The 17564-nt window shown below is 43.9% G+C and overlaps 1 protein-coding gene across 1 annotated transcript in view; it reads right to left on the bottom strand.

The window, feature by feature from the left end:
* Positions 1 to 6679: 6679 nt before the first annotated feature.
* Positions 6680 to 17564, bottom strand: part of LOC144591111 (bifunctional 3'-phosphoadenosine 5'-phosphosulfate synthase 1-like) — a gene marked incomplete at its 3' end in the record, with an annotated part of 49825 nt that continues 38940 nt past the window's right edge. Inside the window, exon 10 of the mRNA XM_078395428.1 lies at positions 6680 to 6948. Coding sequence (XP_078251554.1) covers positions 6680 to 6948 — 269 coding nt within the window. The remainder of the gene's footprint in view (positions 6949 to 17564) is intronic.

Below are 17564 nucleotides of genomic sequence, written 5' to 3'. Positions count from 1 at the left end.
ACAATTCGGAACAGACTGCACGCAGCTGATCCGGTCTCAAAGGGCTGCCAGAAGGCCTGCCATGACTGCCCTTCACAGTCAGGACCGTTTGCGCTGGTGTCGGCAACACGTGCACTGGAACCTGAACATGTGGAGGAACGTTATGTTCAGCGATGAGTCCAGATTCTGCCTACGGCAGTTGGATCATAGGGTCAAAGTGTGGAGAAGACGCGGAGAACGCTATGCTGATTGCTGCACCGATAGAATAACATCTTTTGGTGGAGGCAGTGTGATGGTGTGGGGCGACATCTCCCTCATTGGAAAAACGAGGCTTGTCATCATTGGAGGCAATCTCAATGCAGAGAGATATCGAGATGGGATTCTGCAACCAGTGGCAATCCCACATCTCCACAGTCTGGGACCGAACTCTATCCTCCAAGATGACAATGCTCGCCCCCACAGAGCAGGGTTTCTCAGAGACTACCTCCAGAATTTGGGAATGGAGAGGATGGAATGGCCTGCCAGCAGTCCTGACCTCAACCCCATTGAACACTTGTGGGATCAGCTTGGGCGTGCTGTTCGTGCCAGAGTGACCAACACAACCACGTTGGCTGACTTGCGACAAATGCTGGTTGAAGAATGGGATGCCATCCCACAACAGTGTGTGACCAGGCTGGTGACCAGTATTAGGAGGAGGTGCCAGGCTGTTGTGGCTGTGTATGGTTCTTCCACACGCTACTGAGGCTCCTGTTTATTAAATGAATAAATTGTTAAATTGCCAATATGTCTTGTTTCTTCAGACAATCCACCAAACAACACCGAACAAGAGTCAATGGCAGAATAAGCTGTTTGGCATTGGCAGAGAAGATTTGGCAGGTTTTTCATGGGCGCAACCCACATACTCAGCTCTGCTGCTCATCCCACAAATGCATGTTCCCTACAAATGCGGCACCATTTAAAAGGGAAATAAACAGGCTTTCCAACGGTATAAGATTTATTGCCAAGAAGCATTGTTACAACAAAGAAATAATCTACCAAACACAAATTTCCTTACTTTTTGTGCTATGTTTATATATATATGTATGTGTGTGCATGTGTGCGTTATATATGTATGTACGTATACATGTGTACATGTGTATATACACACAGAACTTATTTTTCTCATTTATTATATTGTTTACGGTGTATTATCTTTACATATTCAATTGTGCTGCTGCAAGTAAGAATTTCATTGTTCTATCTGGGACATATAACAATAACTCTTGACTTTTGACGACTACAAACATCAGCTCCTGATTAAATTAAATCTTTATATGCCTAGTCACCTTCCCCTAACTAACAATGATCTATTCTACATTTTCCCTGACCTGCGTCCTTTTTGATATCTTGTTTTCACACCTTACCCTTCCATATCTCTGTGTCTCCCTCTCCCCTGACTCAAAGTCTGAAGAAGGGTCCTGACTGGAAACATTACCCATTCCTTCCATCTAGAGATGCTGGCAGCCAACCGTGGGAGCCTGCGGACTTTAACATCGTGGAGCTCACGGTCCCTAGATAGGGACCCATTTTGGGAGCTCCAAGCCGCAGGAGCTTCGACCACCCTGATCGCGGGGGCTTCGATCGCAGGCTGCGGGAGCTTCGATCGGCCCGACTGCGGATGGTTCGACTGCCCCGACCGCGGGAGAATAAAGAGGGAAGAAGCTTAGACTTTATTGCCTTCCATCACAGTGAGGAATGTGGGGAATCCACTGTGGTGGGTGTTTATGTTAAATTTTAAGTAGTTATGTCTTGTTGCTTTTTTGTAGTATGGCTGTATGGTAAATCGAATATCACCGTACCTTAATTGGTACATGTGACAATAAAAGATCTTTGAACCTTTGATCATTGGCATAAAAATGTTTTTTTCAGATCTAGAGTTTGAGATAGATGCATGCTCAATCCTGTAAGTTCTGTCTCATATATAAACTTACTACAGTTTGTGCAATGTATTAAAATAGGCAAGTGCCAGCTTTTACCCAATACTTCCCAAGGCTTCACTAATTATTTCTGTAGTATGGATGTTTTGCATAATTACCACCACAACAACATGTGCATTTATACATAAGGATGCATTTTTCCAAAGCTCTCTCAAGAACTGGAAGGTTAACTTCCTACAGTATTGCACTCTCGGTGTGAAATGCCCTGCTCTCACTATGCTGTTTTGTTGCTACAAATGTCAAGCACACCAAAACCAATTTCCCATCTGTGCAGACTAGCAACACAGGATGTGGCAATTGCCATATCCACAAATATGGCAGCATAAAGAAGGCTCTACCACAAACTACTCTGGAAATGAGATAATATGGGTGGATTCAAGAACAACAAAAAAGGCAGCACATTGGCTTGATTAGTTTTTTTTGTGCATGGATACAGCAACAACATGAAGTTTCTAAGTCCAACAGAATAGGAAGTCACACTTGTAACCGTTTGCAGCAGCCTCTTGTCTGTTTTACAGCCTCGCTATTCAATCTGGCATTTTATTCCAACAGGAAAATCACATTTGTGATATTGATCTGAGAAACCACCAAACGTTCACAGGTGATCTCAACAAGTGTGCTGTTATATTGGCGTCTTTACGCTGAGAGGGTACTCAGTGTTGTGGAAATGATAAACCACTGTTGAAAACACTGAGAAAAACAACTATCCTTTCCAACATGTTTCTAGTAATTCATATATAGATTTCCCACCATTTCATTAGAGATCATAAATTTAAAGTTAATCCTATTAAAGAGTTACTATTCGATTAGACAAAAAACATTAGGTAAATCTACTTTTGGCTTGATATCCTTTGTACAAAAGTGTACAGGATGAACACCCAAGGACTGCAGTGAAGGTATTATTTCATACATTAGTTGTAAAAACATAAATTGGAGCAGAGATAGGCTAATCAAAGGAGCTGTTTCCTTGCATTATGACACTATCAATCAATCTTTTCTGCACAGCCTCCAAAAGAAGTTAAATATGGAGAGAAAAGTGTACACAGAACTGTAAATGTGGTCTCACCGGTGCCCTATAAAGTTGCATCAAAATATTACTACTTTTACACTCCACATTCCTTGCAATAAATCCATTGATCTTCCTAATTACTCACTGTACCTGCATGCTGACTTTATGTGTTTCCTGTTCTAGGTCTCACAGACTCCTTTGTATTGAAAGATTTTACAATTTCACTCTATTGAAAGTGTAATTTGCTTTTTCATTCTTATTTCCAAAATGGATAACCTCACATTTCCAAAAGAGATAACCACATTATACTCCTTCAGTTTTTACTAATTTCGGGAATTCCTAATGATTTTTTAGTGTTAGCAAAGTTACATTTGCCCAACAGTGTGAGACAGATAGATTCCCATTAAGATAATAACATTCAAATATATGAAATCAGGACAAAAAAGACTTTAAAAGAAGTAAAAATGTATAATTCCATGCCCAATCTCCCATCTTCTAACCCCACTTCATTTGGATTCAGGCTCGTAATAGGATGGAGCCATTAAGCTTCTGCACATCTTGGCAACTCTTTTCCCTCAATCTTGTAAGTTAATTGTTTCTCTCCAGAATAGACATGGCATACCTTGCAATTATATTCAGGACCAGAGAACAGTAATTGCAGAGGAAACTCCACCTATGAATTATACACAAAGTGCTAGAGTAGCTCAGCGGGTCAGACAGCATCTCTCTAGGATGTGGATAGGCAACGTTTTGGGTTGAGACCCGAAACGTCGCCTATCCATGTCCTCCAGAGATGCTGCCTGACCCGTTGAGTTACTCCAGCACTTTGTATATTTTCTTGTATGAACCAACATCTGCAGTTCCCTGTATCTACTCTCGATGAATTAGAGAGACACAAAGCATCAATCTATAATAAACAAATCAAATAGATTACCATATGCCTTTGGGCTGCAGCTGAACTGGAAGAGTGACAATTGAAAACAGTATTTCCATTGTTCACAGATTAAATCATTCATTTAGCTACTATGTTGCCTTCCCGCACCCCCCCCCTTTCCTTTGGTAATCACTCAGTGTGTGTTTTTAAATATATTTGAAGTTGTTTACTCAGAACATCAGATATTTCAATCAAAATATTGAATGACTAGCTATCTTGGCGGGTGAGACCCACCAAATTTTAAAACTATTTGACAATAGTTTGGCAAGGGTTGCTCTGAGATTTTATATTGAACGCTTAAAATAAACAGCAAAACTCCATTGGCACATATCTGGTTAGCCTCATGCTGTCAGGAGTAGTCTGGTTAATGCTATAGTCAGTGAGATCTTTGAATACTTTTCCATTCTTTTTCTAGAAACTTCTAATTACTGATGTCATAACACCAATTATTATGAACAATCTGAGGAAAAATTACAAAAGTATGATGAATACTAAATGGTGCAGATTGCTCTCTCAATGGACACCTGCTAAATTGGACTCAACATTGGATTGTGCAAAGTTGCTTAAAAACAACTCACGTGAGGCGGCTCACGTGTGGCGGCGCCTAACGGCTGCGGCTCGCTGGCAATCTGTTTGTCTTTTTTCCTTTTTTTTTTGTTATGTGTCGGTGTTGGGATGGTTTTTGTTTTTGTTTTTTGGCTGTGTATGTGTGGGGGGTGGGGTGGGGGGTGTTGGGGGAAACCTTTCCTTTTTAGGTCTCTTCCTCACGGCGCGGGGCGCGGCTCGGCCGCGGGCCTTCCATCACCCGCAGAGCCGTCCATCGCCCGGTGCGGCTCGGCCGCTGGACTTTACATCGCTGGAGCGGCTCGGCCGCGGGACCTAACATCGCCCGGCGCGGCCGTGGGACGGTTCAGCGCCAGGTGCGGCTCGGCCGCGGGGCCTTCCATCGCCCGGCGCGGCTCGGCCGCGGGACTTTACATCGCTGGTGCGGCTCGGCCGCGGGACCTAGCATCGCCTGGCGCGGCTCGGCCGCGGGACCTAACATCGCCCGGCGCGGCTCGGCCGCGGGACTTTGCAGTGCACGGTACGGCCGCGGGGCCTTCCATCGCCCGGCTCGGTCACGGGACGTTTCAGCACCCGGTACGGCTCAGCCGCGGGGCCTTCAATTGCCCGGCTCGGCCGCGGGACTTTTCAGCGCCCGGTGCGGCTCGGCCGCGGGGACATCCATCCCCTTGCGGGGACTGTGCGGGTCGGTCGGGGACGAGCTGTCTGTCCGTGGGCGTGGGGAAGAGAGTGGAAGTTTTGTTGCCTCCATCACAGTGAGGGGGTATTTGGAGTCACTGTGATGGATGTTTGTGTTGGGGTCATGTGTCTTGTGTTCTTTTTTTTTTTGTGTGACTGCTGGAAAGTAATTTTGTTCGGTACCTCGGTACCGAATGACAAATAAAGCTCTGTATTCTGTATAACTCCTTCAATTTAAAGAAACCAAGAAACATAGAAACACCCCAGAGAGTTGTGAATTTGTGTAATTCTCTGCCACAGAAGGCAGTGGAGGCCAATTTACTGGATGAATTTAAAAGAGAGTTAGATAGAGCTCTTAGGGCTAGCGGAATCAAGGGGTATGGGGAGAAAGCAGGCAAGGGTTACTGATTGTGGATGATCAGGCATGATCTCAATGAATGGCGGTGCTGGCTCGAAGGGCCGAATGGCCCCTCTTGCACCTATTTCTATGTTTCTATGAGTTCCTTGTGTCTCCAACTCACCTTATTCACTGGTGATTCCATGATAATTCAATGATAGTTTATTGTCACAAGTCTCCAGGTACAGTGAAATTCTTTGTTCTCAGTGGCCCCCCACGCCGGGTCCCTGTTTGTTCTCAATGGTGCGGCTCGACCTCCTCTCCACGTCCCGACCGCCGAGACCCTGTGGCCCGTCCTCCTCAGCCCTACTGCCTCTCTGCGGCCCGTCCTCATGGACCTGTCCTCGGCCTGACCAACTGTGCAGCCCTATGTCCATCGTTGCCGGTGCTCCTCAGCACTTCGGGATGAACGAGTTTGGTGGCGATTCCACTCGACAGGCTGGGGAAGTCCTAAAGGCGTCTGGCCGCACGGCCCGCTGGTCCTAGAGCGTCCAGCCGTGCGACCCGTTGGACCTAGCAATTATTGTTCCTCGTTTTAACGACGACCGTCGTGGAATCAAATGTACAACTAGGAAGCTCATTGTCTCAGGTCGAACAAGAGCTGCCTTAAGTAACACCAGCTGCCAGCACCAAATCCATAATCCTGTAAATTACTACTCTTCAAGTAGAGATCCAAGTATTTTTTAAGGGGGATGGTAGTATCTGTCTCCACCACTGTTTATTCTAATGCAGATGGAAATATTTTGCTTCATCTTCCCACTACTTTTGGGAATTGTTACCACTTTGACAACGGGTAATTGGATTCCTATCACACTTTAGGGTAAAGGAGAAAGAACAGGTTGGTGTGTGTAATTTGATCACTCTAACAGTGATCCGATCCAGGGACACGCATCAAATGGCTACTGTGCTGTAAGAATCCATGGCGACCGCATATAAGTGAATTTCCTTGTCCTTGGCATTGTGTTTGGGACCAAAGAGAATCTTACGGCAGAGGACATCATATTTGTGGATTTGGCAAACCTATCCATTTGAAAAAGGGCAGTAAATGTCAAATAAAAGGCAGACCATTAATGTGATCTTAGACCTGTTAATGCAGAAGAAGATTAATTAGTACAAACCAAAAATATGGGAGAAGAAATTACCTCTGTTGGTCCAGCATACATCATTGGAGAAGGGAAGATGGCCACAACGGTAGATTCTTGTTTAAGAACTCCCTCCTCCAATACAGCAGTATGTTGTTTCATTCTCCACTTTAAAGGTACATCGTCATCTTTCGTCCAACCGCCTAGTGGATGAAGAAGAAGAACTGGACGCCTGTAGCCACGGTCAATCAATTGCTGAAAAGTATCTTGCATCAGGAGAGCATGCCCATTGTGCACGGGGTTGCGTAATTGAAATGCAAAGACAGCATCTGGAGGGTGGAAACAATTAGCACATATTTATCTCACTGGAAAAGATCCATTTTAGAAATATTTTAATTACCATCGCTGCCACTCATTGGAAAAAGTCTCCAGGGTGGTCCGCAACTCAAACCAGTGAAGGTCTCTGTACCATGTGCAATGCACATCATGCACTAAAATCTTGAGTTTCTATTCAACTGCTTTATTTATAAAATACGGCACAAAAGACTATCAGTACAAATAATTACAGTGTTTTAAGCCCAAACTGCATTTAGCACAACTCAAGTTTCTGTAGCCTTTAGCAATGATTTTTAAAGCCTGATCCATCCATAAAACCAACCACGGCCAAATAATCACTGCTGGGAATTTCCACAAATTATACTTGCTGTAAACTTAGAGGTGGGTTCCAAAATTCAGCTAGCTATTTAAGACACACATTTATAATAGATTATGTTCCAAATTATTTTAATTTGGCTCCTATATATAAAAAATAATATCCACACCCCATCTAACTAGAGAGTGACACAAGCGCTGGAGTAACTGAGCAGGTCAGGCAGCATCTCTGGAGAACATGGATAGGTGTGCTTCAGGTCAGAGTCCTCCTTCAGGCTGATTGCAGGGGGGGCAGGAAAGACATCTGGAACAGAGATGGGGTGGGGCAGAGCATGGCCATTAATAGGTGAACATGGGCAAGGAGGTTTTAAGTAGAGTGATGTCGATACCTTATTGAAGTAATTTTGCGTCATTTAAATTCTCACGTTGGGCAGATTGTCACTATGAGTTTAAGTACTTTGTGATTATCTCATTTTCAGCTGTATTAAGTAAATTTTTGCCATATAATTTTAAAATAATTAAGTTATATTATTCAAAACATTTTTAACATTAAATAAATTATTTTATAATGCTCTCCATTTGCTTTTGTTCATGGCAGATAGTGTTCAGTTAAATGCAACTGAGTTTTGAGCAATTGATGGCAAAATACTTTGAAGCAGGTAGAATCACCAACTTTATGCAAAGCAGCTTCTGGTACACCTTAAGAGTTTGCATGCATGCTATAACATAAGTGCAACTGCAATATAAACAGAGCACAAAAAGTAAGGAAATTTGTGTTTGGTAGATTATTTCTTTGTTGTAACAATGCTTCTTGGCAATAAATCTTATACCGTTGGAAAGCCTGTTTATTTCCCTTTTAAATGGTGCCACATTTGTAAGGAACATGCATTTGTGGGATGAGCAGCAGAGCTGAGTATGTGGGTTGCACCCATGAAAAATCTGCCAAATCTTCTCTGCCAATGCCAAACAGCTTATTCTGCCATTGACTCTTGTTCGGTGTTGTTTGGTGGATTGGATGATTGAAGTCTGAAGAAACAAGACATATTGGCAATTTAACAATTTATTCATTTAATAAACAGGAGCCTCAGTAGCGTGTGGAAGAACCATACACAGCCACAACAGCCTGGCACCTCCTCCTCATGCTGGTCACCAGCCTGGTCACACACTGTTGTGGGATGGCATCCCACTCTTCAACCAGCATTTGTCGCAAGTCAGCCAACGTGGTTGTGTTGGTCACTCTGGCACGAACAGCACGCCCAAGCTGATCCCACAAGTGTTCAATGGGGTTGAGGTCAGGACTGCTGGCAGGCCATTCCATCCTCTCCACTCCCAAATTCTGGAGGTAGTCTCTGAGAAACCCTGCTCTGTGGGGGCGAGCATTGTCATCTTGGAGGATAGAGTTCGGTCCCAGACTGTGGAGATATGGGATTGCCACTGGTTGCAGAATCTCATCTCGATATCTTTCTGCATTGAGATTGCCTCCAATGATGACAAGCCTCGTTTTTCTAGTGAGGGAGATGCTGCCCCACACCATCACACTGCCTCCACCAAAAGATGTTATTCTATCGGTGCAGCAATCAGCATAGCGTTCTCCGCGTCTTCTCCACACTTTGACCCTATGATCCAACTGCCGTAGGCAGAATCTGGACTCATCGCTGAACATAACGTTTCTCCACATGTTCAGGTTCCAGTGCACGTGTTGCCGACACCAGCGCAAACGGGCCTGACGGCGAAGGGCAGTCATGGCAGGCCTCCTGGCAGCCCTACGAGACCGGAGATCGGCTGCCTGCAGTCTGTTCCGAATTGTCTGGGCAGAGAGCCATCGGCCATATCGTCCTGCAAACCTTGACTGCAAATCTGTAGAAGACAGCCTACGGTTCCTAAGTGCTGACAGGGTGAGGAAACGGTCTTCTTCGGGTGTCGTCTTCTTGGGACGCCCACTTCGCGGCCTGTCTCTGACATCCCCCGTTATATGGAACTTGGCCTTCACTTTGGAGATGGTACTAGGGCTCACTCCCAAATAATGCCGCAACTTGGTTTTGCGGAACACCAGCTTGAAGTTGCCCTATCGCACGGGCCCTATCCAGATCAGTCAAACGTGGCATGCCGATTCTTGGAGCAGACACCTACTGACCACTGTAGCAGGGCCCATGCTCACAGATGCTGCCAATCAGGCACCTGACTGTCAGCACCTGGGGGTACCAGAAGCTCAAAACAAGAGTCAATAGCAACAGCAGAATAAGCTGTTTGGCATTGGCAGAGAAGATTTGGCAAATTTTTCATGGGCGCAACCCATATACTCAGCTCTGCTGCTCATCCCACAAATGCATGTTCCTTACAAACGTGGCACAATTTAAAAGGGAAATAAACAGGCTTTCCAACGGTATAAGATTTATTGCCAAGAAGCATTGTTACAACAAAGAAATAATCTACCAAACACAAATTTCCTTACTTTTTGTGCTATGTTTATAACAAATCATTCTTTAACATTATTCTATTTTGCTTGGTTTTCCAGTGGACAGATTACGTCCACTTTTGTTCTTTAAAAAGTGATCTTTGCTGAGTTTGCTGTCAGAGTAATCTCTGGCCTGGGAAGAGCAGTTTAATGAAAAATAATGAGGTGGAAATGGGAGCCTCCATCACATTCAGCAGGAGAAAAGGACACAAAATGCTGGACTCCGATTCTGAAGATGGATCCAGACTCTAAACGTCATCTGTCCGTGTTCTTCTGAGATGCGGCCTGATCCCCTGTGTTACTCCAGCACCTTGTGTCCTTTTGTGCAAACCAGCATCTGCAGTTCCTTGTTTTTTTCATGCAATGAGACTGCAGGATCCAAACAGTCTGTCAACACATGGACTGTACCAGGTGCTGCCACCTCTAGCCATGGCCTACACTCACTGTGCTAGAATGCAGCTGTGAACCTCACATCTCAGTGAATCTCAGTGGCTGACTGTAACAGGCAATATCTCCATACCAGGCCATGGGCGATTCAATACAACAAGCCTGCAAGAACACCAGGGGAGGGCAGGGATTCACACCATGCCCCTGGCAAAACAGTGCACAGTTGGTGGGCATTTGCTCCAGATTCTTTCCAGCAGCCAGAATTTTTGAGTATCTCAAAAATCAAATATTATAAATCCTTTTAGCATTGGTATCATTAGCATTAATTCCTGGGAATGCATTCAGAGCACTGAGCAAGATGCTAATGTATTTTACTCATGTACAGTGGCTATGCCTCTTTGCAGTTTCCAAATCTCTCAAAATGATGTAAATGCTATTTCTATTTATTCAGAACATTGTTACAGATATTGAAGGCTGTGTGAAGAATTGTCTAAATTCTATAGTACAGTTCTAGCAGAGTGGATTACCACTTAAAGGATAGAGACAGCGCATGGAACAATAGACCAGTTAGCCTGACATCAGTACACAATTACACAGTGATAGAGAAAATGCTGGAATCTATTTTGCAGGAAGCAGTAACTTGAAAAATAATAATAGGGCTGGGCAGAATCATCATGGACTTATTAAAGGAAAATTGTGTTGACAAATATGTTAAGTTTTTTTGAGGTTGTGGTTCGTATAACAGATTAGGGGGTGGGTTGACATGATATTTTTGGACATTCTTTGGCTTGTCAGTAAGGGCCACACCAAAGATTATTAAACAAAACTGAAGTGTAGAGCTTTGGAGGAAATGCACTGGCACTAATTGAAGATAGAAAATGGAGAGTAAGAATAAGATGTCCACACACTTGCATGGGTTTTCTCCAGGTGCTCTGGTTTCCTCCCACTCTCCAAAGATGTGCAGGTTTATAGGTTAATTGGCATTGGTAAAATTGTAAATTGTCCCTAGTGTGTAGGATAGTGCCAGTGTACGGGGTGATCGCTGATCAGTATGGACTCGATGAGCTGAAGGGCCAGTTTCCATGCTGCATCTCCAAATTCCAAAGTCATTTTCTGCAGCCTTCTTTGCGCTTGAGCATTCAAATTTCTGAACCAGGTCGTGATGCGATAAGTATGTTCTCTGCCACACTATTGTCGAAAGTCGATAGAGTATTCGGTAACATGCCAAATCTCTATCAAACTTGAGGAAGTAGAGGCGTTGGAGTGCTTTCTTTGTGATTGCTTCAATGTGCCGGGCCCAGGACAGATCAGTGGAGATGTGTACACTGTTAACTCTCTCCAGTGTCGTCCCACTAATGAAGACACGTGCATGGATGTACTTGTTATGGAGGGAGTGCAGCAAAGACTAGCCAGGTGGGGAGTATTTGAGGAGATATTTAATAAAAGGCCTATGCTCTGTAGATTGTAGAAGAATAAGAAATAATTTAATTGAAACCTATTATATTCTTCTAGGGCTTGAATAGGTAGTCGCAGAGCGTTGCTGCCAGAGGCTGAGTTGACTAGAACCATGTGCCACAGTTTCAAGGGTTAGAAATTCAGGGCAGATGAAGCGAAGTGTCTTTACCAAGATGTTAATAAACCTTTGGAGTTCTCTACCCAAGAGAACTGTGGGAACTCAAGTCACCAAGCAATATCAAGAGGAGGATAGATTTTTGGATCATGTGGCATTCACAGGGTATGGAGTTAGTGCAGAAAGACAGCACTATGGTAAATGATCAGATAGCTCAGGGAACAATAAACCAGTTAGCTTGACATTAGTACATGATGAGACACAAAATGCCAGAGTAACTCAGCAGGCCAAGCAGCATCTCTGGAGAAAAGGACCCTTCTACAAACCCAAAACGTCACCTATTACTTTTCTCCAGAGATGCTGTCTGACCCACTGAGTTACTCCAGCATTTTTTGTCTATCTTCGGTGGAAACTAGCATCCGCAGTTTCCTCCAACACATTAGTATCTAAAGATGGGTCCCGACCCGCTGAGTTACTCTAGCACTTTGTGTCCTTTTTTTTTATCAGTACACAATAACACAGTTATAGAGAAAAGGCTGGAATCTATTATGCAGGAAGTGATAACGAAAAATAATAATAGGACTTGGCAGAACCATCATGAATTTATTAAAGAAAAATTGTGTTTGACAAATATGTTAGAGTTCCCTTTGAGGTTGTGGTGAACATTATAGATAAGAGGATGGATTTACATGGCAGTTTTGGACATTTTTGGCTTGTCAGTAAGGGCTGCACCAAAGATTATTAAACAAAACTGAGCTTTGGAAGGCAATATACTGGCATTAATTGAAGATTGATTAATGGATTGAAAACAAGTAAGAATAAAATGTCCACCACTTTCTGCAGTCTTCATTCTTGAGCATTCAAATTGGCCATGATGCAATCAGTCAGTATATTCTCCACCACAAATTTGTCGAAGGTAGAGTATTCGGTGATATGCCAAATCTCCGTCAAACTTGAGGAAGTAGAGGAATTGGTGAGCTTTCTTTGTGATTGCATCAATGTGCTGGGCCCAGCATAAATCGGGGGAGATATGTACACGTTGGAATATGAAGCTGTTAACTCTCCCCACTATCCCACTTATGAAGACAGGTGCATGGATATACTTGTTATAGAGGGAGTGCAACAAAGATTGCCTGGATGGTGGGTTTGTTATTTGAGGAGGTAATTAATAAATTGGCCTTTTTTTCCTCTAGATTTAGAAGCGTAAGCGGTAAGCTCGTTGAAACTTATTATTTTTTCTTGAATAGGTAGTTGCAGAGCATTACTGCCAGAGGCCGACGTGATGAGAACTGGGTGTCACAGTCTCAAGATAAGGGTTAGTCATTCAGGACAGATGAAGAGAATTGCCTTCTGCAAGATGTTAATGAATCTCTGGATTCCTCTACCCAACAGAACCGTGGAAACTCATTCACCAAACAAAATCAAGAAAGAGGATAGATTTTTGAATCATGTGGCATTCACAAGGTATGAAGTTAGTGCAGGAAAGCAGCGCCAAGATAAATGATCAGAGACAGCACAAGGAACAATAGACCGGTTAGCCTTATATCAGCAGATAAGAGCGTAATAACAGAGAAATACTGCTACACGGGTGGGTTCAAACTAAAAAGTGGGGGGGTGGAGTCAACATCGTGGACACATATCCGTGCAGCTAACGGGAAAGAGAGTGTAGGAAAGCTCACGTTTAAACTAACAGGGCAGGGGGATGGGAACCAATGCAAGAAGACAGAGGGCCATAAAAGGAGGACAGAAGCAAAAGGTAGAAGGGAGATAAGAAAAACCTGAAAGCTCTGTGCCTTAACACGAGAAGCATTCGAAATAAGGTAGATGAATTGAAGTTAGTAGCTAAGGGAAATGATATAGTTGAAATTAGACATGGCTCCAGGGCGAACAAGCCTGGGAGCTAAACATGCAGGTGCATTCAATATTCAGGAAGGATAGACAGAAAGGAAGAGAAGGTGGAGTGACATGGCTGGTTGAAGAGATTAATGCAATAGCAACGAGAGACATTAGCTAGGATGCTGTAGAATCGGTATGGGTAGAACTGTGAAATAGCCACGGGCAGAAAACACTTGTTGGAGTGGTATACAGAACACCAAACAGCAGTAGGGAGGTAGGGGATAGCATCAAGCAGGAAATTAGGGATGAGTGTAGCAAAGGTACAGCGGTTATCATGGGTGACTTTAATCTACATATAGATTGGGCCAACCAAATTGGTAACAGTGCTGAGGAGGAGGATTTCCTGGAATATATACCGGATGGGTTTTTAAACGAATATGTAGAGGAACCGACTAGAGGGCAGGCCATCCTCGACTGGGTATTGTGTAATGAGGAAGGATTAGTTGGCGATCTTGTTGTGCAAGGCCCCTTGGGCAACAGTGACCATAATGTGGTGGAATTCTGCATTAGGATGGAGAGTGACACGGTTAATTCAGAGACTAGGGTTCTGAACTTGAATAAAGGAGACTTTGAAGGTATGAGATGGGAATTGGCTAGGATAGACTGGAAAATTATACCTAAAGGGTCGACAGTGGAGATGCAATGGCGAAGATTTAAAGACTGCATGGATGAACTCCAGAAAATTTTCGTCCCTGTCTGGCGAAAAAATAAAACTGGGAAGGCGGCTCAACCGTAATTAACGAGGGAAGTCAAGGATAGTGTTGAAGCCAAGGAAGAGGCATATAAATTGACCAGAGGAAGCGGCAAACCAGAGGACTGGGGAAAATTTAGAACTCAACAGAGGAGGACAAAGGGGTTAATTAAGAGGGGGGAAAAGAGCACGAAAGAAAGCTTGCAGGGAATATAAAAACTGACTGTAAAGGGTTCTTTAGATATGTAAAAAGGAAAAGATTAGTGAAGACGAATGTAGGTCCCTTACAGTCAGAGACATGAGAATTTATATTGGGAAACAAGAAAATGGCAGAACAGTTAAACGTATACTTTGGTTCTGTCTTCACTAAGGAAGACACAAGCAATCTCCCGAAAATACTGGGAGACCGAGGATCTAGTGGGAGGGAGGAACTGAAGGGAATCCACATTAGTCAGAAAATGGTGTTAGGCAAACTGTTGGGACTGAAGGCACATAAATCCCTAGGGCCTGATGGTCTGCATCCCAGCGTACTCAAGGAGGCAGCCCTACATATCGCGGATGCATTGGGGATCATTTTCCAAAGTTCTATAGACTCTGGATCAGTTCCTGGGGACTGGAGGGTAGCTAACGTAACTCCACTTTTTAAGAAAGGAGGGAGACAGAAAATGGGGAATTATAGACCAGTTAGTCTTACATTGGTAGTGGGGAAGATGCTGGAGTCGATTATTAAAGATGTTGTAGCAGCGCATTTGGAAAGCAGTGACGGGATCGGTCAAAGTCAGCATGGAATTATGAAGGGGAAATCATGCTTGACTAATCTTTTGGAATTTTTTGAGCATGTAACAAGTAGAATGGATAAGCGAGAGCCAGTGGATTTAATATATTAGCATGAATTCAGGATTGAATAATGGTTAGAAAACAGAGTATATTAAGTCAGTGAAGTAAATCGCTAACTTAGCAATTCCAGTCTTGCTATTAAGAACACCCTTTCTCCATTTGAAGTAAATAAAACACTAGGCTAGGGGTGGTACAGTGGCACAGCTGTGAGAGCTGCTGCCTCACAACGCCAGAAACCCAGGGGTTTGGTAGTCACTGCTTCTCAAAAGGCAATGAGGGATAGGTAGTAAATGTTGGCCTTGCAATTAATACCTAGATCCTGAATAAATTGCTCATGAAGAGCATGTTGGTTGCCCCATACACACCTTTGTATCGTGGGGAACACAGGTTTATCATGATCTCGGGTGATGACTGTGTGGAGTTTGCACGATTTCCCTGTGACCGCATGCGTTTCCACCAGGCGCTCGTTTCCTCCCGCATCCCGAAGGTATTTTTTTAAAAATAGAGATACAGCACGGAAACAGGCCCTTCGGCCCACCGGGTCCGCGCCGCCCAGCGATCCCCACAACATTAACACTATCCTACACCCTAGGGACAATTTTTACATTTGCCCAGCCAATTAACCTACATATCTGTACGTCTTTGGAGTGTGGGAGGAAACCGAAGATCTCGGAGAAAACCCACGCAGGTCACGGGGAGAACGTACAAACTCCGTACAGACGGCGCCCGTGGTCAGGATCGAACCTGTGTCTCCGGCGCTGCATTCGCTGTAAGGCAGCAACTCTACCGCTGCGCCACCGTGCCGCACATGTGGGTTTGTACGTTAATTTCCCTATGAAAATTGGCCCAAGTGTGTAGGGAGTGGATGAGAAAGTAATAATACAGAATTTGTGTGAACTGGTGATCGATGGTCAGTGTGGACTCAGTGGGCCGATGGGCCTGTTTCCGTGCTATATCTTTCAATCAATCCATGAATTTCTCACCATTTCCCCAAATTCATTTTGAATCTCCACTATTTGGAGCTTAAACAATAATTTTTCAGATTCTACTGTGCTGGAATTGTGAGGATTTGATGAACATGGTCATTTCTTTTTCAGAGGATTTGAATATCAATCTATTTCACAACGTGATCGAAGCCACGAAAAGCCATGATTATATCTGGTCAACCTGTTTTCCCCACGATACAAAGGTGTGTATGGGGCAACCAACATGCTCTTCATGAGCAATTTATTCAGGATCTGGGTATTAATTGCAAGGCCAACATTTACTACCTATCCCTCATTGCCTTTTGAGAAGCAGTGACCACTAAATTGCCCGTTAGGCCATTGTAAGAACCAAGAATGTGGGGAGAGTCATACTTCATATATTGGACAGACTGCGTACAGATGGTAAATTTTCTTCCCTGGAAAACATTAGTATTCCAGATGGGCTGTTACGACATCCCTTTAGTCTTTGTGGTCGTTATTACTAAGACCAGTGGCTGCTGTTCCAAATTCTAGATTATTAATTAAATTTAAATTCCACAGACGTCATGACAGAATATGGTCTCCAGATTGTTAGTCCAGCCCCTGGATTACTGGTTCCGTAACTTAAAAGCTACATCAGCATCGTATGCCAAAGCAAAATAGTAGAGATATTAGAAATCTGATATAATACAGTGAAATGCCGCAGCACGTTAGGGAGAATCGTAGGCGGGACAAACAGAGTCAACGTTTCAGCCCAAAGATATTTCGCAAGAGCTGATTCAATTTACAACTAAATATCACAGGATTGCAAAACTTTGTCATGAGTTGGCAGTGGAGTCTCTTACCTTATCTACTTTCACCATTTAGTATACAAGCAGCTTTTGTAAGTTAATATTTCACTTTTAGCTGTGTCTGCCTTTGCTCCCAGCATGACCCTCTGCACTCCTCACTGAACCAGTGGATGCCCCATCTGGGTTACAGAGCTAGATCAGGGGAGAAAGTGGGCCACAAGGTTACAGATTGTGGCAGTGTGCATCTCTGCTGCTGCTCATAGTCCACAGCAGCTCATGGATGCCCCGTTTAGAGTTGTTAGATCTGTTCCAAGTCTATCCCTTAAGCGCATTGGTGCTGTCAAACACAATGGCGCTGGGTGTCGCTCTGGGAAGATAGGACCTCGTCTGTATTGTCACTGCATTTGTCTTTCCTGCCAATGCTGTCAATGATCAGATGCACCTACAACAGGTAGAATAGTGAGGAAGAGATTTAGGATTTTCCCCTCACGTTGGCCTACACCGTGCTGTCATACAAATGGTGCGGCAGCCAAATCCTTCAAGACCTCACCAGCTCACTCATCGGTGGTGATACTATCTAGTTTCTATTAGTGATGAACAATGAAGTCCTCTTCCACGAGTACATTCTACATCCTTTCCACTATAAATAGTTTATCCAGTGTTGTTTGTCCATGCCAATTCAGGAGGCAGGGAGATTTTCTT

The sequence above is a fragment of the Rhinoraja longicauda genome, unplaced genomic scaffold (assembly GCF_053455715.1).
Source record: "Rhinoraja longicauda isolate Sanriku21f unplaced genomic scaffold, sRhiLon1.1 Scf000585, whole genome shotgun sequence".
NCBI lineage: Eukaryota > Metazoa > Chordata > Chondrichthyes > Rajiformes > Arhynchobatidae > Rhinoraja > Rhinoraja longicauda.
This window is presented reverse-complemented; position numbering and strand designations above follow the sequence as displayed.